The sequence below is a fragment of the Actinia tenebrosa genome, unplaced genomic scaffold (assembly GCF_029948245.1).
Source record: "Actinia tenebrosa isolate PJP-AT-01 unplaced genomic scaffold, QUT_ActTen_1.0 PGA_scaffold0__85_contigs__length_37466705, whole genome shotgun sequence".
NCBI classification, from domain to species: domain Eukaryota; kingdom Metazoa; phylum Cnidaria; class Anthozoa; order Actiniaria; family Actiniidae; genus Actinia; species Actinia tenebrosa.
Genome location: NW_028292569.1, coordinates 3,230,484 through 3,253,192, shown reverse-complemented (window position 1 = coordinate 3,253,192; position 22,709 = coordinate 3,230,484). Strand labels below are relative to the sequence as shown.

The following is a 22,709-nucleotide window of genomic DNA, read 5'->3' as shown; positions in this document are numbered from 1 at the left end:
TGTAGCCATCATTCAAAAAGAACGCCTTAAATCAAATCTAGAAAATTTATTGAATTCTTTAGTTCTAAATACAAATTCATAACCTTTACAATAATTATATATTCTTAATATTGATATTTTAGTTTCATCTTAACAGTTTAGCCTCAAATACATCTGACAACAAAACAACAGCTTTTTGTAATGATTACTGCAGAAAAACCCTTTTCAACATGTTAAAACATATTACACTGTGTTTATCAGTATACCCAACACAATATTATTATTTACCAACCTGCTCCGTTTAGCTTCCACCTAACAAACTTAAAACTGTCCAAGTAAATAATTTTTGCATTAAAATGGTACAGTGAACTTCAACTCTGGCCTTACAGACACCTTGCTATTGTCAACAGAAGCAAAATCCCTGGCAGAAAATACCGACAGAAATGATTATAATTAACTCTTGCTATTGTGGAAACACTCTTCCATAGAAAGTGACAGTCTCGAGGGTGTCTGCTGTAACAAAAGTTGACTGTAGAGGTGCAATTTCGGAAAAGAAAAGAAGAGAATTGTTTCACCATAAAATGTGCTTATTAGTAAACATCACTAACTTAGCGGCTAATTGAAACAGATTTGTGCATTCCAATAGGTCGTTTATCAGAATTATAACTTTTTCCTCCAAAGTTTCTGTCATGCCGTAATGGTAATGTAGAAGCTGATAGTGATGATACTTCCCAGTAGAGACTACGTGACAGAAACAGATTGTACAGCCATAATATAGACGCAGTCTGTGCTGTCAATAGACCCCAGATTGAAATCTGAAAATCCAACAAAGTAACTGATTGAACTACAGGTTAAAATTTGAGTGGAGATACAGTATTACTAGTTGGCCAGCACTGACATGAGCAATACGTGTTTGGTTTTCAAGATGCACACAGTCTCTATTACTTACCTTGTATCTTAGGTAAGCAGGAAGGAATAGGATTAAAAGTGCTAGGAATGGAGCTGCAAGTAGCCAAAGCAAGCATCCCTAGAAAGGAGATTGAAAATTTTGATTAGCTTATGCCATGATTTTCTTACTGACAGGGTGACAGGGTCATGCTAAGGCATATTAAGTATAATACACCAGACCCAAAATAAAGTGCTGATTTTTTCAGATGGAGGAATACTTAAAGAACCATAGACTACTAAGATGACATGGCAGCCATCTTGGAGTGCAAGGGAGTACAGGGTATCCAGGGCTAATGGAGGCTTGATATACTTTTCTTTATATTGCCTATCATCATTACAGCCAAAGATGGGGCATCAATCACCTTTACCCATCAGAGAAAGACAAACACATGAATTAACCTCTATATACTATCCACCATCTTTGTTTTGCTTTGCCCCCTGGATATCCCATGATGCCTTATGATCCTAGATGGCTGCTGTATTGTCAAAGTAGTTCATTGCAGCACAGGAGAGGAACAACCAGTATCTTTATGCACATATGATAGTGAGTCTGAATATCAACTCACCTACAACCATAGCAAAAGCAAACATCATATCAGCAGTGCTGAGCACCTTATAAGCTACCCCAGATGTTACTTCAAAAAAAGAAAATTATCACGATAATCTGCTCTATTTCATTTTCTTACCTTCATAAATTTACTATAAAATTCTCTACGGAGTGTACTTCTTTCATCTATAATTTTCTTGCTGATAATATAACTAAATCCTCCTGCTAGCACCAGTTGAACTAGCAATCCAGTGATGTTCAATGATAATATTTCTATAATGACCTAAAAGATGTAATGAATAAATAATAAAGTCACAACCAATACTAAAGCAAGGAACATAGTTTTTAGTCTGTGTTAGAGGGCATCCCATATATCTGTGAAACAATAACTATCCAAGGAGCACTTGAAATTATTTAATTATCAACTGTTTAGTTGTAAAAAAGCTAAGAATTCACTCAGGCATGAACCAAACAAAGAGGCGTAGAGGTATTTGTTTTTGTCCCCAATCTTCTGCTCCAGTTATATCCACTATTTGTAATATAATAACAGCAAAATAGCTGCAATCAGACAATACATAATATTGGTTTCACAAATATGTGTGCTCTATTTCCTGGGTACTTTGGCTGCCACTATTACCCCGACCTCAGTTAGAAGTTTCAAGAGGTCTTGTATATAACTCTTTTAAAAGTTGTGCCACATACCTTTATTATACTAACAGCTACGACACCTGTATTCACTTTGCTAATGATTTGTGGATCTGCTGAAGAGTGAGAGGCACTGAGTGTGTATCCAATACACAACCTTGACATCATTGACAACATCTCAAACTCAGCCAGACCCTTTAAAACTACAAAACAGAGAGAGAGAGAAAAGTATGAAAGGCATAAAACTTGGATTTGTTTCTCATTTTAAGAACAAGGATGTGACTTATAAAAACTAAAGTGAAGCAAATCAAAGCACAGCATGCCCATGTGTTCTATAAAAATTTACAGTCATAAGAAATCTGCTCTATATAACTTAGAAGGAATGTTACTATTACCTATGGAAAACCTTGGCAGCCAAATGAATCCAATTCCATCACCTGAATACCTGTAAAGATAGATAGCTCACTTTCATTTTGACATGGACTGATTTGTGCCAAAGTACAGCATGCATACTAACTCATAGGGTTTCACTGCAATAAAAGTTTATATAGTTATTTATATGGAGTTGATAGTAAACATATATGGTATAGTGTACCTGAATAAATGAATTAATGTGAAACAAACAGCTGATCCATGGTAGACTAGTGCTTTAGTCAGGAACTTTATTACCTAAAAGTAATTTAAATATCAACCATAGTTAATACTTTTATTAACTCTGTATCAGCAGTTTGATACTGTTAAAACAAGAGATAATAAGCTGAGCTTTAATATCATCTTTACCAAATGCATTGGTCCTCCTTTCTGAATTGTCTGCCATAGTCGCTGACCATAAATAACTGTGCCAGCAAAGTACAGGAAGCCCAGTAACTCATAGAAGGACAGCAGCCCTGAAATGCATTAGTAAATAATGGACATTGTTAATATCATGTATTTTGGTCAGCCTTGCTTGAGCTCAAACATCTGTTGTTTGCAGGGTGGGTCCGGGCAGGAAGGGAGGGGGAAAGATAGATGAGTGAGCTGATAGCCATTATAAATACGGCCAATCAGAATGCAGGAAAGCTGTTGTTTGTCTATGTATCTTCCCAGTAGGCATTGACAGATAAAATAGTTATACAATGTGTTCTCATGGCAAAACATAGAATATCCCACTTTCTTGGTAAAAACACTCTTCAGAATGTCTGGGTGTACTGTAAAATACAAGTGCCTTGTGGGATATTCCATGGTATGCCTCTCAGTATGTGACATTGTTACTAACCTGTCTCGTCATAGCTGAAGTGGTTTTGTGGATTGCCCTTAGAGTCTGGGTTGTATAGTTCTAGTGTATACTGAACATCATGGTGAACCTTTTGGCTTGGATCACATGACACATCGTCGGCATAGACGATATACCATATATAGGGATCAGTCCATTGCTCAAACTTCATCTCTCCTGACAACTCAGTAAGCTGATCTGGAAGTAAATTGAGCCCATATCTGTGAGTAGATTTCATTGCATTACAGACAAATGTTATATCTCTGTCATGCATCAGTGTTTGTCTTTTGTGGTAAATCCAGTAATGAATAACCCTCGCATGTAATGCTGATTCCAGGAATTGCACCCAAGAACCGAGAGTCGAGTATACTACCGCTACACCACCCTTTAAGGACCTATGAAGGGCCTATGTTCCCAAGAGAGCGAAGAGGACTAAGATAAGCTACACCACCCTTGATTCCCTCTAGCTTATTGAAAGTAATTTCCTGGAATACTACATTTAAACCCTTCACTTTATCTACCGGATTCCTGGCATGGGTTTTGGACCACAATGTTTTTTCTCAAAAGAAAGACTGGTTTTGTCCAGTAAATCTGACTGGCAATGATCTAGGGCCTTCTTGAGGAACACCAATCCCTTCGTCACTTCTTCCTTCCTCTCTTTCAGGCATATTTCCCCCCTCCTCTCAAATTTAAAAATTATTTCTTACGAGTATATTGGGCCATGGCCAGCTTCTCTTTGCAAGTATTTATTGTCATTAAGTTAAGCCATTTCTCTTCAATGTAGAAGTAAAGCCGACCAGTTGAAGAGGCGTTGAGAGTGTACTTAAACATACCCTCACCTGTTGAAAGTAAGCATGACTTTTTAAAATGGTTGTGAACAGCTGAAGAATTAAACAGCTGATACTAATCTTTGCGCAAGTGCTACGTAAAATACCAAGGACTGGGCCTCCAATCTTGGTTAGGCAAGCAGCTCTTAAAGACTTTAACTTACCATGAAAGCAGAATTTCGTGATAAACTGGCCGCCATAAAAGCGAGCTTGTCTGGAACTCAAAACTCCACTAATGACTTTCGCAGAAGCCGGCTCGAAAAATACCCCAGAAAATCCATACAAAATAAGCAAAATCATACAAAAAGCCATTTCAAATGCCTATGCGGGTTTTAATGACCTGTCCTTGATGTGAAGGGTCAAATATAACGGCTGAATGAGCCTAGAATAATATTTAGTTTGGGGAGAACGAATTACTGTTCCACACGTCCGCCATTTTGTCAACACGACGCGTGCGTGCGTTTGGAAAAGTTGCCACGTGAAACAAGATGGCGGACGAGATGAGATGAAACGGTTGTCTGGGAATTAAGGAAGAATTTCACGGCTGTCTTCCATGGCAGCAAGTACAACACGCTGCTGTTGTAAGAAAACATTCAAGAAGAGGATTTTAGTCACTGGAGGAGCTGGATTCATGTAAGAATAAGTAACTTTTTGGGTTTTTTTTCGTTTGAATATGTATTTGTTTTGATGAAGATTTCTGATTCTTTTTCAATGTTTTGATTTTTCAGAGGTTCACATGTTGTTATTCTTCTTGTAGAAAGATACCCAGAATATTATGTTGTTAATTTGGATAAGGTAGTATCCCCACTTATTTCTATATTTTTTTTGTTCCTGTTTTTCTCTTTCACCCTCTTATATTATACATTTTCTATATATATATTATTATTAACAACCCATTCTCTGAATGCTATTTTTTTAGCTTTAATTAATTTCTTTCATCCTATTGTTATAGCTTGACTATTGTGCAAGTTTGAAAAATTTACAAAAGATACAAGACAAGCCAAATTATAAATTTATTGAAGTAAGTGAACAAAGTGAATGAATGGATGAATAAATAAAATGATGCAAATATGGTTTTTTGACTGTGCTGTTAGTAGAAAATGAAATGAAATGAAACATAGATAAATAATAAATAACATTTGTGAAAAAAATTAGCCAAACATCTTGTGAAAATTTCATCAGACATTCTATGTTGGGTTACCTGTGGTGTAGGTTTTACCACAGGAAGCCCAAAGAAGTCATAAAACATGTTTCACATGTATGTATGTCATTTTCCTAACAGGGAGATATTTGTGAAGCAAACTACTTGAAATACATATTCCAATGTGAGAAAATTGACACGGTTCTTCATTTTGCTGCACAGACTCATGTTGGTGAGTTTTTAGACAGACACATAGACAGCCAGGCAGAATAATAGATAGACAGACAGACAGCTCACACACTCAATAACTAGGTGAAAAAAATCATTTATTTTTGAAATGATAGTTTTAAATGATACGCTTTGTAGAAAGATATAACCTCCTCCCTCCCCTCCCTTGTCACCAAAAACAAGCATACAATAATTAATAGTTAAAAGATAATCCACTAAAAATATAAGATATCGATAGACACACACAGGAAATCCATTCCATTGCACTGATTTCACACAATCTTTTCTTCCTTTTGTTTCATTCATTATTTCTATTCCATTTTAAATTTGCATTCTACTTTTCTCCCCCCAGATAATTCATTCTGGAGCTCTCTTGCCTTCACAAAGACCAATGTATATGGAACACACGTACTAATAAATGTAGCACATGAAGCTAAAGTCAAGAGATTCATTCATGTCAGCACAGATGAAGTTTATGGTGGAGGAACTGATGTAAGTACGGAATGTTTCCTTGTCATGGGAAATTATAGTTATATGAAAATTTTTAGACTGCAGGCCATCCCGTTTTTCCCTCCAGACTCAGTAAAGATGAGTATTTTGGGATTCCTGTGGATGCGTATAGATTTCACTTGGCTGCTTACTTGGTTCCGATTTCTGCGTGTGTCCACAGGAATCCCAAAACACTCATCTTTACTGGAGGGAAAAGTAACACTGCTCGCAGTCTATAAAATTTTCAGGCATTCAACCTAATCTAATTAACGTTACCTTACATTAACCCTAACTGTACTGCCATTATTCTTTCTTTTGATAGTGTGGCTCCACGCACAGTGAAACATCTCCTCTCAATCCAAGTAACCCGTATGCTGCTTCCAAAGCAGCTGCTGAGTTTATAGTCATGTCATACGTAGAGAGTTTCAAGGTATGAACTAGCTGATGAAATTAAAGGGCTCCTGTTGATAACAGTCAATTATATTTGTATATTTACTGAAAGGATAAACCCTCTTTAAATAAAAGTATCTATCTATCTATAAAACGTGTGCCTATGCTGTTCACAGTTGTAATTAAAGCAAATTGCAATTTTTGGCAGAACACAAGAGAGTTTAAGAGTTACCTAATAGGAGGTCTTAAGAGGTTTGAAAAATAACAGAGTGCTGCAATCCTCGGCATTTCTTGAGTGCTCTGGTTTTTTTTATATCTTTTTAAATACAAATAATAATTCTTACTCAAAGCAATAATTAATTTGGGACAGAAACTGCACAATGCATGCTGTTTGCTAGATCATAAAGTATGTGTCAGTTAACCAATCAGAAAGAGAGATATATGAGAGAGATTTAGGACCTATATATAAGACTTTTTTTAAAAGGTTGTTAAAATTTATATTATTTTATTTGTTCAATAGTTTCCTGTCATTATAACGAGAAGTAACAATGTCTACGGACCACATCAGTATCCAGAAAAGGTATTGTCATGGCACAAGGATGTCACAAGTGGGGCCCTAGGGTGTTAGTGACCCCCTTCATAGAAATGAAGTGATCAAAAAATAATGTGGCTGCAACCTTTACCCTGTTACCTGTTTTTAAGCTATCTTTGTGATTTTTCATACTTTGGCTTCTCCTTGCATTTTTATTATCATTTGCTTTGGAGTTTCAGAAGGAAAAAATAAAAATATGGTAGGCTTTTTGATTTGCGCAATCCCTTGAAAAAAATCCTGGCTTCGCCTTTGTGACAGAACTTGTCAAGTTATTAATATGTACCTTTGTTTTATTGCTTTCTTATAATTTTTCCAGGTCATACCCAAGTTTATTGGACTTCTAATGAGAGATGAGAAGTGGTAAGAATTCTTAAAACATCTATGCTATCTTTACATAATGTTTTTTATATGAAATTATTAACTTCTGTGGTTTTTCCCTCCAGTTTTATTCATGGCAGTGGACTTCAAGCCAGGTTAGAATATAAAATATTCACATCCGTTTTATCTGATGGCAGTCATGACAGGAGGCAGGAACAATTGAATCTGGTCTGATCTAATTTACATAAAAAAGAATTCAGTTTTCCAAGGGAGAATGACTCTATTATTATGCCTCCTGTCATGGCTGCCATCAGTATTCCACCAATATGTCCACCCATTCATCCATCTATTTGACCATCCATTCATTTGTCCATCCACCCATCCATTCATCTCTTCATCCATCAATGTCATCCATCCACCCACTTATCCATCCTTTCACCTTAGTACCAATCCATCCTTTCACCTTAGTACCAATCCATCCTTTCACCTTAGTACCAATCCATCCTTTCACCTTAGTACCAATCCATCCACTAATTTATCTATCCACCCATGAATCCATCCTTCTGTCCACTCGCAAAATCAGTCAGTCAGCCATTCATTTATTTACTTATAATTTACATTTTATCAACTCTCTTTTTTTTTTCTTTTATTAGAAACTTTCTTTATGTAACTGATGTTGCAGAAGCATTTATCAAAATACTCCACGATGGCCAAGATGGTAAGTGGCATAGTAGAACTAAACCTAAACAAGGGTAGCTGCGATGGATTAAAAATTCTAATTCAGTGGCGATCACTATTTTCTCAGATTTCGTTATTTACTTACACAAAAGCTGAGTTTGGGGTGCCTTTGTTAACGTTTTCCACTCCTGCACATACTTATCATATCTGAATACTAGTAAAGAGAAAGAATTTTTTTTCTTTTTCCAGGTGAGACATACAATATTGGCAGTGATATTGAGATCAGTATCTTGGAGCTGGCCAAACGTCTAATTAGAAAGGTAGTATAGCCTTCAAGTCTGTCTGTGAAGTTATGAGGACCTTTTTGTTGAGAACAACAATGTTGAAAATTAAACAGGTCCCAAACCCACCCTTATTGAAGGAATTCTTTTTCTACAGAATGTTGTTACACACCTGACCTAAGTCGTTGTCCCTATTGGAACTTCCTGGGTCCACTACCGAGTTAGCTTGCAGCGTTGTATTAACATTTATTTTGGCATTCTCAGATTAAAGGTGAAGAGACAGAGGAAGGAATTCATGAGTATTTGAAGTTTGTTATGGACAGGTGAAGGGAGAGACACTATGGTTTATTAATTATGTATATCTATCCTTCCATCCCACTCCAGCCAGAGACAGAGCCCAGCCAGCAGCGGCCAGGAGACAAGGACCACCACCATCCAGCCATCATCCACCCACGAAAGATTCACCAGCCATCCACACCCACCCACCCACGCAGCCAGACCAGACAGAAGCCAATCCCACGAGAAAGCATCCAGCAAAAAGCCATCATCCAAGCCATCCAACCACCACCATCCAAGAACAGCCAAGAAGGATCCACCACCACATCATCCATCCAACCAGCCATCCAGACCACATCCACCCAAACCAACCAACAACCATCCAACACTCCATCCATCCATCCATCCATTCATCCATCCATCCATCCATACCATCCATCATTCATCCATCCATCCAGCCATCCAACATCCATCATCTCATCCATCCATTCATCCATCCGCCATCCATACATCCACATCCATCCAACAATCCATCCATCCATCCATCCATCCTTCATACATCCTCCATCCATCCATCCATCCACAATCCATCCATCCATCCATCCATTCATTCCATCCATGCCCATCCATCCCATCCATCCATCCAAACATCATCACCATACCATCCAGCCAAGACCATATCATCACATCCATCCAGCCACCATCCATCAGCCATCCAGCCAGCCAGCCAGCCATCCACCAGCCACCACACAATCCACCATCCAGCCATCCATCCATCCAGCCATCCAACAATCCAGCCATCCAGCCCCAAGCAGCATCCATCATCCATCCATCCACCAACAATCCATCCATCCAGCCATCAGCATCCAGCCACCATCCATCCAACTATCCATCCAACAATCCATCCATCCATCCATCCATCCATTCATCCATCCATCCATCCATCCAACAATCCATCCAACAATCCATCCATCCATCCATTCATCCATCCATCCATCCATCCATCCAACTATCCATTTCTTCCTTGCTTCCTCCATCTCTTTTTTTTCTTCATTCATTCATCTCTTTTTTCATTCCACCATCCATTCATCCATCTATCCCTTTTTAATCCATTTATTCGTTTCCCATTTTCCATCATTCTTGACAGACCTTTCAATGATAAGCGTTACCCAATGGATTCGTCCAAAGTCAAAGCTCTAGGATGGGAACCAAAGGTATCATGGGAAGAAGGTTTAAATAAAACACGTGAGTATTATAAAAACTGTTAAAAATTCTTAGTCGTGAAAATATCTGGACCCCTTAAACAAGTCGACTAATTTAAACAAGGTCGACGTTAGTAGAAAGATCGTGTTGAAAAAAAATCTCACGTGTTCAGGTTGTTTTTTTTCTTGAAAATCATCTCATGTTGGCTGAAGTTTACTAGTGTCGAAATAGAATATGCTTGTCTCGTACCCAACATTTGTGAACTGCCAGGTCGAGGTGTAATGAGTGATTTTGGGAAAGATTTTAAAAAGTCGTTGCCTTTTCTGATTGAGTAGGTGCGGCTTTAGATGCTCAGGATTTTTTGCGCAATTCTGAGCCCTGCGATTTTATTCTTATCTAGTGGAATGGTACTCTTGTAATTTCCAAAACTGGCCTACAGCAGAACGCGCCCTAACGCCATTCCCTGTTGGCTGTAACAACGTCTGTTCCTCTGATGAAGATTAGCCTGTACTTTAAACACCTAAGTACTGTGACATTTGTCCTGGCGTATTAAATCTCACGATATGACATCTTTGAAGATCACGACAGAATCGCGTAACATGACGTACTCCCACTATTAAACAAATGCGTTCATCAATTTGTGACTGTCATCGTAACGTGACTGGATTTCACTCAATGACCTCTACGAACGTCACACAGTTGCGTTGCTTAGTATTATACAAGTCAATTGGCATGTGACCTTGCACAGTTGTGTGTTGAGTGACAAGAGTGAAAAACGTCTGCGCATGCTCGTAGTTTGAAAGCTGAGTCCTCAAAAACTTGTTCGCACTGCACTGTGGTAAAAATTTGCTATTTGGACTTTCAAACTTGCTTGAACTTTACAATAATTTCCAAAAGTTTTGGGATTAGTTTTATTTATTGATTAACAAATAACCAGGACCATACTTCCAGACATCGAGTGCTGAACCGTCGTATGGACTTACGGCTACGCTGGAGATTTCAAAAACGTGGTCGGATAAAATACACTATTAGCCATCTCAAGTGCTAATTAAGTACTTATTAACACCGTGCTATTGTAAAAATATGCAAAGCTCACTTTCAAACTAGAATACGCGCATGCGCAAACGTTTTTCTCTAATGTCAAGTTGAGTATAGATTCCTTGGCGAAAAGGCTAACTCTTCTTATTGCTGTCTAATTAAGTTCAGTCAAGAGTTCTAAAAAGTGCAAAACTGTGCTCGATCCATTATCCATCATCGTATCATCATCAACAACGACATCATCATCATCACCGTCATCATTCTCACACATAAATCATACGTCTCACTAATTAAATTAAATAAACTAAATAAATGCAATTAACTAAACAAAAATAAAATAAACTTACAAAATAAACTAGAAATTTGATAACTTCTTTAAATCAATCGTACCGCGTACGCTCGGAACCCATGATTTCCTAAAGTTGGAAACAAGAACAAAATAACTCAAAGAAAAATGTTTCCGTGAAATGGCTCTAAATCACTGTCAAATTTAAAAAGGAAATTTTTCTAGCCATCAAGCTCATTTTTTTGGAGAAAAAAGCTTTTCCTTGATTTCCACTTGGGTTGTTTTTGGAGGATAGCAAAAAAAAAACGTGGGAAATCTTATTATAAATTAATTTCTTTCCTGTCTTTAGTAATAGATGGGAAAGTTTTTCCAACTAAAAGGCAAGAAAAATTACATTCCTTCCATTTCGCTTGTAAAAAATTTCCATCCATCCCTATGTCTAACAATCCTTCGAAGGTGGCAAAGGTCTTTCCAGCCGAAAAGCTTTTTTTAAACCTTTTTTCGAAAAAACCCCACAAAATATTTCTATCCAGCCATATATAATGGTTTTAGGAAGGAAAGAAAATATTTTCAGTGTATGGGAGCTGCAGGAAATCGAAAAGTTTTTCCGTACAACCCCCCCCCCCCCCCCTTAAAAAAAACCTTTTGTGTTAAGCCCGCTTTCCATCTGCAAAAAGTTGGAATTGGTATTTTGAAACATGTTCGTGCGTGTCGGAATGCAAAGCTATGGGAAGTCAAATCTGCTTGGAGTTTGCTTGTGCCAACATAAATACACGCTAAGTAATACGTAATACGTATAATAATAAGTAATACGTTGAGAGAAATATGGATGGGTGCATGAGGTAACCGGATATGACATCTAATCTTAAGTATTAAAAATCAATCATCAAATAACAACAATCATTCTCGTATCTGTTCGTGATAACTTCGAGGACGAGAAAGAGTGTGCTCAGTCGTTTGGGATTTCTCCCTTCACTCACCACAGGCAGCCCAATCTACTTTGTAGGCTTTAGGGGGGAAAAACGACGAATACAAGTGCCCAGAAGCGTCCAGTGGTGGGCCACTGGTGATCAAAGTGAAATATTTACAAATAGGTGGCCGAGTTTGACCTTGTGTTAAATGTTGGCTACGGAGGATTTCTTCTTAAGGGCTTTAAAGCGTAGTCGGGATTTAATCTTTCCTGTCAGGGGCTTTTGTTCGTAAGTTCGGTCAAATCTTGTGGCTTTGGAACCCCAATTGCAACAGAGAGGATCAGGATATACAGCATCGGTTCAAGAACATCTTTAATTCAGGGTATTGTGTCTGTCGTTCGCAAGATTGCTCTTGTCGTCGTTCATAGAAAAGCATTACCATGGAAGAAGATAAAGTTCGCACCAACGACTATCAAGAAACGCATTTTCTTCTCATAAATAAGCATGTCGGAGAAAGAAAGTCTGCTAAGCGAATGGTTGGTCTGGTAGGAATGGCCATTCTTATTGGCTTTGTTCTATTCTCTGCTGAGAATTACCTCACAGCAAGCGACCATGGAAGAGACACCACAAGACAACAGTCTGGGTTAGTGAGACCTCGTATGCGAAGACAGACCCAGAATACGACCACGACGTCACCGGCGACAGACGATTCCTGTGCTTTCTCTGAGGAGGCTAAACGAGCAGGTATTGTGCACCTTAAAATATGATTTTACACAATTTTAAAATACAATTTTAGAAGCAGGAATTTTATTGGGAAATTTCTTATGACATTCGTATGAAACAGTATCACAAGAAACACGATCTGCACTCAAGAGCCAAATATTGCACATCATTGACCCAAAGGTTACTTTAAAGAGGAAAATCGGGAAAGCTATTTTGGAAATGCGATCGAGCTTTCTCGCGTGGAAGTTTCCAGAGATGCAAAGGACCTGTCAAATATTTCGCGTGCTCAGACTCGAAAACGAGGCATTTTAGGGCAAGATTTTATGCGCGTATGAAAAAAAAAACTGACAAAGACAAAAACAAAAACATACAAACCTTTGTAAAAATAATGTTAATAAAGGAATACTTCGAAATTTCTTTTAGTGCGGGAGCATGATCATGACTTTTTTTGGGGAAAATAGCGAACATATTTTCTTAACTGCCGGAAAATGCCTCGTTTTTCGTCTGCGCCGGCAATATCTATGAAAGCGCTCGGCACGCATCTCTAAAATCTTTTCTCCCGCTATGCCTGTATCACCATGGTTCGACTTACTTATGCTACTACTCTTCCCAGTAGACCGTTACACCCCACGTTTTTTCAACCCATCCAAAGGAGCTTTTAAACCCGCCCGCAGGGTTTAAAAGCTCCTCTGGATGGGTTGAAAAAACGTGGGGTGTAACGGTCTACTGGGAAGAGTAGTATCCCCATTTGGGAATCTTTTTTTAAACGTTTAATTCCACGCACAACAAGGTATTCCCAAGTTCATTAACAAGATCAGAGACGTGTATGTAAAGGCATACCCATACGTGGTTCTGTACCGAGAAGACATGTCAGTAGAACAAATGAGAAGAACTTACAGCCACTACGACCCCAGACCCTCAAAATTGAAGGCCTTGACTGACTCTTCGATTGCCTTGGCCAAGGAGCTGGAAGAAATCAAAGTCAACAAGAGGCTTCTAAAGATAAGGGAAAGAAGAATGCTTGCTCTTGCTAAACACTTTTTGGAGCATCACTTTGGTAGTCCTTTTAGGGATAACTACTACGCAGGTTTGTATTACTGATTTTTTCTTTTTTTTCTTTTTTCATTTTTTAAAGGATTTTTTCTCTTGATATGACCAAAAGAAATGCAGATCAAGATTGACAGCCATGTCATTACATTTTAGCACATGCGTATATGGGACTATTCCTCCCCTTTCGCGCAGTTCAGTTTTTTTTAGTCTATGTCATTATGACCACTAAGGAATATACAATAAGCATGTCCAGGGAATCTCTGTATTTTGGTCGTTTCTATCTGCGCATAAGTTTGACGGCCGTTTTGGTAATGCGTACCCCTTCCTCTTCCACAGAAAACCAGCAGTAACTAGAGAGTTTAAGATCCTCGTTTACGGCAAACGTGAAACGTCAGTTGACCATTAAAATATTTTTTTAAATTAGTGAAAAGGAATCGCAAAAATCTAAGTAGTAGATAAACAAAAGAATACTTGTCTTTGTCGAGAAGGTTTGCAAAAGGTAAAGTGAAATGTAGGGAAACGATGAAAACGTGGTCACGTTTGCCGTTTGCGGGAATAAAAATCGGGAATCTTAATCTGCCTACCAAGATGTCTAGGGTCACGTGACACGGTTGTTGTGTCTTTTGTTTAGGTGCCTGGATGTCAGGACCTGGAAGCCAGTGTACGAGAGATGGCATTGCTTACGTCAGGCTTCAAGTGGCGACCATTTTTCTTCTCTTTCAGCCAAGCAACTCGGAGGTTCTAGAGGATGTTTTCGCGTCGCTCCGTCGCACTGGCGAGGGAATAACGCAGTATCACGCTAACGTCCGGCGAGGCATACGATCTGGTATGGTGAACACAGAAACAGAGTGTAAAGCAGGATTGAGATGTTTGCAGTCTTTGTATTTCGGGTTTGGTAGGGAGAGGAACAACGGTAACGCCATTCTAGGCTGGTTTGTTCCAGATAATTATGCGTTCAACATGACGCGGTTTCTTTCTTCTCTTCGTGCCAACAAAACCACAGTCAATCAGTGGAGAGAAAAATATAACTCAACATTGAGGAATTCAGTGCTGCGCTTGCTCGTTGAACGCATTGGAAAACCTCTTAACGACCTTATATACTACCTTGAGAATGAACATCACTTGTATTGTGTACCGGATAATGTCATCCATGGTCTAGCAAGCCGGCCCGTGCGGTATGTGTATTTCAATGGCACGCGAACCAATGAAAGGACAAAGATGTATCTCGAGAGAGGAGAAATATTATACGGTAGTTCTTCGTATAACATGGTACTATCTTACTTTACTACGCTGTCCTATACTCCAGGTAAGCCACGGTGATGTGTATCCTGCATTTATACCTCTATCAAGACCTTGCTTGCATGGTGTCTGCTTAATAAAAGGCGTCCACTGAATAGAGGTTTATTTTATACCAAATATGTGAAGAACGTTTGAGCCCTCTGTTTAATTAAGGATAACTTGCTAAATAAGGGGTCTTGATAGAAGTATCGCTATACTTTGCATATTTTTCTTTCTTTCAGCGGAAATTCACAAAATGGGCTGGAGAATGCTCAGGCAACTTTATCCACAAGCGATACAAATCGCTCAAAATATCACTGGAATCAAAGATGAGTCGATTGCTGTGAAAGAATTTAAAAAGTACATCAACCGACCAGAGATGTTCTTAAACGAAAAACCATTCCCAGCTAACGAATCTGACGAACGCGCACATCAGATATGCAGCAGCATGCGAGGTTAGTGTACTATTAAGTGGCTTCCCTTCCGTTCCGGCATTTTTTGCACACTCAAGATTTGACCACGTACTTTTTCAGACCATGTGTTGCATTCTCTTGCGAATAAGACTTATTTGTGTGAGTTGTATCCATATTCACGTGTCGTCATGCGCAACCGTTAAACAAAGAAATGATGTGAATATTGAATGGGTAGAACTGTGGTGAAATAATGATAGATGTGTTGATCATCACAGTGAATGAGCGATCTAAGCGAACGCTGTAAAGAAAGACTTGGAAAAATGATTTCAAGCTTCACTGTGATGATCAACACATCTATCATTATTTCACCACAGTTCTACCCATTCAATATTCACACTTACTACATATAGTGGCTTGATGAACCCCAAAAAAATGACCGCTCGCCAACAGGATTGGCTTCATAGCTGAGTTGGTAGAGCATCGCACCGGCATCGCGGAGGTCATGGGTTCGATTCCCGTTGAAGCTTGAAATCATTTTTTCAAGTCTTTCTTTACAGCGTTCGCTTAGATCGCTCATTCACTGTGATGATCAACACATCTATCAAAGAAATGATGCTCTAGCGAATGAAATGTGGTCTGAAATGTGAAAATAAAACACCCAAGTTTAGGAGGTCTATGCCCTCTTTTTGAATTCGTATAACTTCTCAATATCGAATAATGATGTACATGTGATGTATAGAAATAAAAATAAAACCAGGGCATATGAATTCTATCAACACTCCTTTTTCAGTAACGTTTAGTATCGTTTACCATTTCCAGATGCAGAGAGGTTTTGCCCAGTTCGTTATGCGGCAATGCAAAAGTGGTTCAAGATTGCTCGGGAAGGTATGAACCACATTGAACCGTTGCTCACCGACTTATTTTATCATCTTCCTGGACCAAAAAAGACCACGCCTTCCTGCCCAGTGGACGTCTCAATCAGCTTTGATCCTTCCGCCGGAGTGCAGAGTTACCACAGGAGTCAAAGTTGGTGCCCTTCACCGGCGCAGTACAACTTGCCGTTTTTCGTGGATCGAATGGGCCCAAAGTACGCAGAGTGGTCGGTGAGCGCACACGAAGCAAGGCCGGGACACCATTTACAGTTGCAGGGTTATGAAGAAAATTTCAGGTTCGATATTGCCTGAGATATTATTTTTATTTTTTGAATATTATTATTATTAGAGTGAAGTCATTAAACCCGTGAAATAGATATTAGACTAATACACTTTAGTAGACCTTAATTCCATTGTTTTCTTTTGTGTCTATTTGACTATTACACGTTGACTAGTATTTTTTATTTCACGGGTTAAATGCCTTCTCTTTACCATTATTACTTTATGTTTTAAGTATTTAGTAAGTGCTAGGCCTTCCGGTTTAATATGTAAATTGACCGGAAGTCATTACCACCAGTTATTACCGGAAGTTATTACCAAGGCATCTCACCATATACTACTTCATGTTTTGACGATTCCCTGCAGCGATACCTGTCCTTCGTCACTGGACTTGTTGGATGATCAACAATTTACAGCATTTAGTGAGGGCTGGGCCATGTATGCTGAAAATCCTCTTGCAGCCAAGGATATAGGTATGATATTAGTATTTAAAAAATAACTGTTATAAATCTCGTATTCTGATTAGTTGGGAGTGCGTGCTTTATGAGAGCACACAGCACGCACGCGCCCTTTGCATTTTATAAAAGAAATAAAAAGCTTGCTTGCTGTTCTGTGTGGAGTTATAAAGCACTTGGGGATATGCAGAACACTCGAGAAGTGTTGAGAAGCACTCCGCTACGCGTCGTTCTTCTCCTAACACTTCTCTCGTGTTCTGCCAATCCACGCGTGCTTTATAACTGCACACAACACGCACGCGCGTTTTCTATTTCTTCATTTCTTTTAATGTTATTTGTTCGTTGGACTTTTTCATTTCGTTTCCATTCAACAATGCACCTCTTTGTTTGAGTGTTTCGCATATTCATATGTCTCATGTTCTCATACGCAACCGTTAAAGAAAGAAATGATACTCTAAGGAATGACACGTGGTCTGAAATGAGGTCTATTCCATTTAAGACTAGCCTTATGTTAGCGTCATAATAAATTCACATGAAATATACGTGCCATACAGCAGAAAAAAGTAGAGAATAAAACATTTGAGCAATACAAACTCTTAGGAATTCCACGCAACTTCACTGGAACACATGAATGTTCTACGCTAAATCAAGGTTAACCCTGAAAAACACGGTATAATAATAATAATTAATCATTATTAACGGTATACGTATACATTTCAGGCTTGGTATGCCATATGCAACAAAACCTTCACCAACCATTTTAAAAACTTTGTTTTATTTCCCAACTCTTTTTTTAGACCTGTTTAAGAATCATCCACTAAAGTGGTATGGAATGCTTAAAGCCCAGATATGGCGTGCATTACGCCTTATAATCGATACAGGTCTCCACTACAAGTACATGACACGTGACCAGGCTGTCCAAATGTTCCACGAATATCTATGGGAAAGCAGTGACATCACCGAAAAGGAAATCAATCGTTACCAGTCCTGGGCGGGTCAAGCTGCCTCATACATGACTGGACAACTTGCAATATGGAGCATGCGCAAAGACGCTGAAAGAAGACTGGGCACGAAATTCAACTTGAAGGAATTTCATTACCAGGTCCTCTCACACGGTCAAGCACCGTTGAACTTTATCAAAGAACACGTGGAAACGTACGTTGATTGCACCTTGGATCGCTCAAAACCTGGTTGTAAAGAAATCCTTAAGGAAGATAAACCTGTTTTGTCGAACTCAACGCGCGCGGAAATCAGAAGAAGAAAAATGAATAAAAAACGAATCTGGAAACTGAAGAAACATTTACAACATCTTCAACATTCTCAGACATTTTATTTTTAACGATGAAAACATTCTTTAGATTAATATCCAAAACTCTATTTTTGAAAAAAACACTTTACTGATCTTTGACGGATTGAGCTGAGACAACCAGTTGCATTGTATTTGTAGACATCTCTTTTTCTATATAATTGAAACCAGTTTATCGTAAAACGTCGTAAGTTGGTCGTATGATGTTCGCACAACATCGTAAGTTGGTCGTATGATGGTCGCACAACATCGTGCGTTGGTCGTATGATGGTCGCACAACATCGTGAGGTGGTCGTATGATGGTCGCACAACATCGTGAGTTGTTCCTATTATGTTTGCATCGTTAGTTGGTCGTATGATGTTCGCACAATATCGTGCGTTGGTCGTATGATGGTCGCACAACATCGTGAGGTGGTCGTATGATGGTCGCACAACATCGTGAGTTGTTCCTATTATGTTTGCATCGTTAGTTGGATGTACGATGTTCGCATGACATCGTAGAATGGTCGCATGATGTTCGCACAACATTGTGAGTTGTTCGTGTGATGTTCTCACAATGTCGTAAGTTAATCGTTCTATGGTCGGGTCGCCACGTTATTTGACTCGCCTTCTGGAAACTAAATATATTTCAATTCCTGCAATTAGTTATGTCGTGGCTATATGCGTAATAATATAAAACCCCAAAAAGTAAAAATATATCTACATTTCCTGATATATGTATCTATACATATAATTATGACAATTTCATTTAACTAACTCGGTCAGATCTCTATCGTTTTCGTATCTTAGAAAAACACTTTGGTAACACTTTCGGCAAGAGAGCACTGACACAATTATTTGCGGTTAGGTATTTACAGTATTTACCAAGCTTTAACAATGTCAGTAAAAATTAGTAATTCCCCTCGTGAAATATATATATATATATATATATATACTTTAATATTTCTGATCTCAGCGCGTTTCCCAAAGAGACGGAATTAATATTGTTTACAAACATGATCGAACTCGATTCTTGCCGTTGGTCTTTGATCTTACTCATGGCTATCAGGTTTAATTTAACATAAATATATTTTACATACTTCGAACTATGAGGCAATTTCCAATTGGTCAACTAAAAAAGATTAAGACCAATCAATCAATTTGAAAATTTCTCGCACATTTAATGAGGTTTTCTGCCATTGGTCTATAAAAAAAAAGTTATCGCTATCACACACACACACACAAGTGCACAGATGTCAGACGACGGCTTCTTGTTCCGAACATGAGACAGTTTAGGTATTCATTCAGTCTGCGACAAAGCCGTTCAGCGACCACAAATAAAATAAACGTAGAGAGAAGAGTCTGTGTTCAGTGTTACTAATATAAACTGTCACACCAATTTTTCTTAGGACTATAATTATTTTTTTAATCGAAAATGAGTTCAATTAACATTTACAGGTAAAAACTGGTGCAATTTGAAATTTTAATATCAACTGCATCGCTCAGATGAATAAAGTCATAACATTTCAATCGTATGATTAAAAGTCTTTGAATTGTTCTTTTCAACGTATAATTGCTCTTAATAAGCCTTTTTTTAGTTTTGACGGTCCATGTAGAATATTCCTAAAGCCCAGTTCTAATGAGATTCGTTAATTATTTTCAGTTCTAGATGTATTGACTATTCATTTAGACGGAAACCTTGCGAAAACATTTTGTAGATAGTGTTTAAAACGTTTTTTTAAAAAGCCTTTCCTACATAGTAACCCATAACAAGGCTGAAAACATTTAAAATGTCGATTTGTTTAGGGTTTTTTTAATTTTTAGAGCAAAAATGATTTGATTGATGTGGTGTTTTCAATTGCATGGCGAGCAAACGCCCACGTTTTTACTCCAAGTAGAAAATCCTCAAGAATTTAGCTCTTCCTCAAATACGCTGTTCTAAATCACTGCCTGAGTTCTAGTTTTGCTTTGTCTTGATTAGAAAAATATCGGAAAAGCCATTTAGACCATAGATAAGAGATTTTTCATCGCTTACTCGGTAATTTTAGCATTAGTCTTGCGAACTGAAGACCATTATAATCATTGAAATCTGTCTAGATATTTTGCTCTATCGTTTTTTCCCGTGGCTTGAGGTTTTATTTCGCACCGTTTATGAGATAAGATAAATATCGTCACGAATTTCTTCGCAAAGAATTAATCTTTGGAATTTCCTTAAAGCATTTAAGAAAATATTCATTCTGAAACAACATTCTGACGTGTCTGGTTAAGAATGCAATAAAATATGCATTTCAGAGATTTTATTGTGCCAGAAATTTGACAGATCTTTTTCATCTACAGTTTAGAGATATGAGGCTGCGGTCATGTGACACTTTAAAAAACACGACGAAAAGCCGGTGGACCGAATCATTAGAAACTCGAAGAATTTAAAGCACGACCTGTTAGGATGTATCTTCAGTCAAATTGATTTTCAACTCCCCATCAAAGCACATGATTAAGAAAGCATATAATATTATGGCCTAAATCGGCGAGTCGATTGTGTGGTTTGGACCTCATGCTATTAGCTAAAACAAAAACACTTGGAAAACTTACGACGGGCGATGCTGACGAGCCGCTTATCTAGGCTGGATTTTTAATCCCCGAGAAAAAATTTGACAAGAAAATCCCTCGAAAAGGTAGGTTAATGTGATACTACCAGGAATATATAACGGAAGGCAAGGAAGGAAGAAAGAAAAATGGCTGATAGAATTACTCTAAACGTAAGTGGAGCAGTATTTGAAGTCAATGTCGAAGTCCTTCAACGATTTCCACAGACATTACTTGGATCTCGTTGTAAGAGAACCAAGTATTACGACAGTGCGAGAAATCAGTACTTCTTCGACCGACATAGACAAGCATTTGAGGCGATTTTATTCTATTATCAAAGCAATGGCAGGATTCTTTGCCCAGATAATGTACCAGATAAGGTATTCGCAGAGGAAATGGCTTTTTTCCAGATTTCAACTAAACACCAAGATGTCAGAACAGACAGTGCGGAGAAGTTTGAAGCATTCATGATGAACCAACGAGCTCCTTCGAGGCTCAGCCATCATTGGCAGAGAAAACTTTGGGAATTCTGCGAAATTCCTGAGTCGAATCTATTTGCCCGGTTCGTATCCATATTCTCACAAATAATAATATATTTATCAATAGCAGCAACTTGCTTGGAAACGATAGATACGTTGAGAATGTATGGTGGATATCCGGAAACAGAACCTGACAGCAGCCCACTGATTGAAGAGAACTCCAAAACACAAGTATTTCCACGTAATGTTTGGTTTTCTTTTGACATTGCATGCTTCGGGTGGTTTACGTTGGAATGCGCGATACGATTTCTGGCATTCCCAAACAAATTGGAATATTTTGAAACGCTGGCGAATTGCATAGACGTTCTGACTGTTATTATATTCTACATATTCCTAATCGTGCGTGTCACCGCTCCCAAAGCAGTACTCCCACTAAGAATCCTGCGCTTTCTGACCATCATTCGTATCTTTAAGCTCTTTCGTTACTCGAAGAGAATGAAAATCTTCGTCCTGACGTTGGCAAGTGGTATTCGCGAGCTTTGCATGTTGTTGGTGTTTTGTGTAATGATCTTGATATTGAGCTCTAGTGCGGTATATTACGCTGAGGACGGCCTTGATAACAGCCAGTTTTATAGCATACCAGATGCGTTTTGGTGGTCTATTATTACAATAACGACCATAGGTTACGGCGATAAAGTCCCAATTTCCCCCAGTGGTAAATTTATTGGTGGCATGTGTGCCGTGTTCGGCGCTCTTATCATAGCGCTGCCGCTGTTTCGTTTTGCCGCGCATTTTCGCAGCAGACTAGACCATTTGAGTAACAAAAATAAGATCCAGTCTTACAAGGCTCCAAATAAAAAGAAGCTTATGGAGGGATTCGGAAGAATGTGAGACTAAACTCTATAAGACTGGAATATTAACCTTCTAAAATGAACCCATCTACTTTCAATGAAGAAAGTTAAAGCTGCACCATTGTGTCTCAGTAATGCTTCCCGTCGAACAGCATCCAATAAATTAAAAATCACTTACAAATCAATAAAAGTAAATTTATATCCTTTGTTTAGGAATTATTTTGTCAAAGGCGCTTCGTATTATCAACTATGTTAATACATCACCAGTTCAGAATTAAATATTGGATGCAAACGAAAATAATCAAAATAATTGCCCTAATAAATTACGGTATAGAAGGGCTCCGAGAAGGTTCAAATAGTTTTCTTGTTGATCGTCCCATCAGTACATCAACCCCCCTTGAACTGCCGTCCA

General features: G+C 38.3%; 4 protein-coding genes across 4 annotated transcripts; 3 read left to right on the top strand and 1 right to left on the bottom strand.

Moving 5' to 3' along the window:
* Positions 1 to 31: 31 nt before the first annotated feature.
* On the bottom strand, positions 32 to 4,634 carry LOC116291820 (integral membrane protein GPR180). The gene is made up of 10 exons (XM_031699035.1): positions 4,363 to 4,634; positions 4,079 to 4,210; positions 3,375 to 3,569; positions 2,900 to 3,006; positions 2,715 to 2,788; positions 2,515 to 2,564; positions 2,177 to 2,322; positions 1,614 to 1,757; positions 929 to 1,006; positions 32 to 794 (listed from the first exon to the last, which is right to left on the bottom strand). Exons 1-10 carry the CDS (start codon positions 4,508 to 4,510, stop codon positions 588 to 590), a joined length of 1,281 nt encoding a protein of 426 aa, XP_031554895.1. The 5' UTR covers positions 4,511 to 4,634; the 3' UTR covers positions 32 to 587.
* Positions 4,635 to 4,681: 47 nt separating this feature from the next.
* Positions 4,682 to 11,212, top strand: LOC116291788 (UDP-D-glucose 4,6-dehydratase). Its single transcript, XM_031698998.2, has 14 exons — positions 4,682 to 4,831; positions 4,927 to 4,993; positions 5,151 to 5,219; positions 5,481 to 5,571; positions 5,920 to 6,059; positions 6,379 to 6,486; positions 6,967 to 7,026; positions 7,355 to 7,398; positions 7,482 to 7,511; positions 8,010 to 8,074; positions 8,284 to 8,354; positions 8,580 to 8,638; positions 9,739 to 9,836; positions 10,195 to 11,212. Exons 1-14 carry the CDS (start codon positions 4,752 to 4,754, stop codon positions 10,296 to 10,298), a joined length of 1,086 nt encoding a protein of 361 aa, XP_031554858.1. The 5' UTR covers positions 4,682 to 4,751; the 3' UTR covers positions 10,299 to 11,212.
* Positions 11,213 to 11,741: 529 nt separating this feature from the next.
* LOC116291787 (uncharacterized) lies at positions 11,742 to 19,046 on the top strand. Its single transcript, XM_031698997.2, has 7 exons — positions 11,742 to 12,773; positions 13,543 to 13,839; positions 14,434 to 15,108; positions 15,323 to 15,535; positions 16,313 to 16,661; positions 17,011 to 17,117; positions 17,897 to 19,046. Exons 1-7 carry the CDS (start codon positions 12,470 to 12,472, stop codon positions 18,436 to 18,438), a joined length of 2,487 nt encoding a protein of 828 aa, XP_031554857.1. The 5' UTR covers positions 11,742 to 12,469; the 3' UTR covers positions 18,439 to 19,046.
* A 1,643-nt stretch (positions 19,047 to 20,689) lies between these two features.
* LOC116291789 (potassium voltage-gated channel protein Shaker-like) lies at positions 20,690 to 22,503 on the top strand. Its single transcript, XM_031698999.2, has one exon. It carries the CDS (start codon positions 21,117 to 21,119, stop codon positions 22,335 to 22,337), a length of 1,221 nt encoding a protein of 406 aa, XP_031554859.2. The 5' UTR covers positions 20,690 to 21,116; the 3' UTR covers positions 22,338 to 22,503.
* The last annotated feature ends 206 nt before the right edge of the window (positions 22,504 to 22,709 follow it).

Coding starts and splice junctions, on each gene's coding strand:
- LOC116291820 (XM_031699035.1), bottom strand. CDS start 4,510: ATGGCTTTTTGTATGATTTTGCTTATTTTGTATGGATTTTCTGGGGTA. Junction 3,570..4,078: donor GGCCATGGCCCAATATACTC/GTAAGAAATAAT, acceptor ATTTACTTCCAG/ATCAGCTTACTGAGTTGTCA. Junction 2,323..2,514: donor GCTGCCAAGGTTTTCCATAG/GTAATAGTAACA, acceptor TCTGTTTTGTAG/TTTTAAAGGGTCTGGCTGAG.
- LOC116291788 (XM_031698998.2), top strand. CDS start 4,752: ATGGCAGCAAGTACAACACGCTGCTGTTGTAAGAAAACATTCAAGAAG. Junction 8,355..8,579: donor CCAAACGTCTAATTAGAAAG/GTAGTATAGCCT, acceptor TGGCATTCTCAG/ATTAAAGGTGAAGAGACAGA. Junction 9,837..10,194: donor AGAAGGTTTAAATAAAACAC/GTGAGTATTATA, acceptor ATTCTTATCTAG/TGGAATGGTACTCTTGTAAT.
- LOC116291787 (XM_031698997.2), top strand. CDS start 12,470: ATGGAAGAAGATAAAGTTCGCACCAACGACTATCAAGAAACGCATTTT. Junction 13,840..14,433: donor TAGGGATAACTACTACGCAG/GTTTGTATTACT, acceptor TCTTTTGTTTAG/GTGCCTGGATGTCAGGACCT. Junction 15,536..16,312: donor GATATGCAGCAGCATGCGAG/GTTAGTGTACTA, acceptor TACCATTTCCAG/ATGCAGAGAGGTTTTGCCCA.
- LOC116291789 (XM_031698999.2), top strand. CDS start 21,117: ATGGCTGATAGAATTACTCTAAACGTAAGTGGAGCAGTATTTGAAGTC.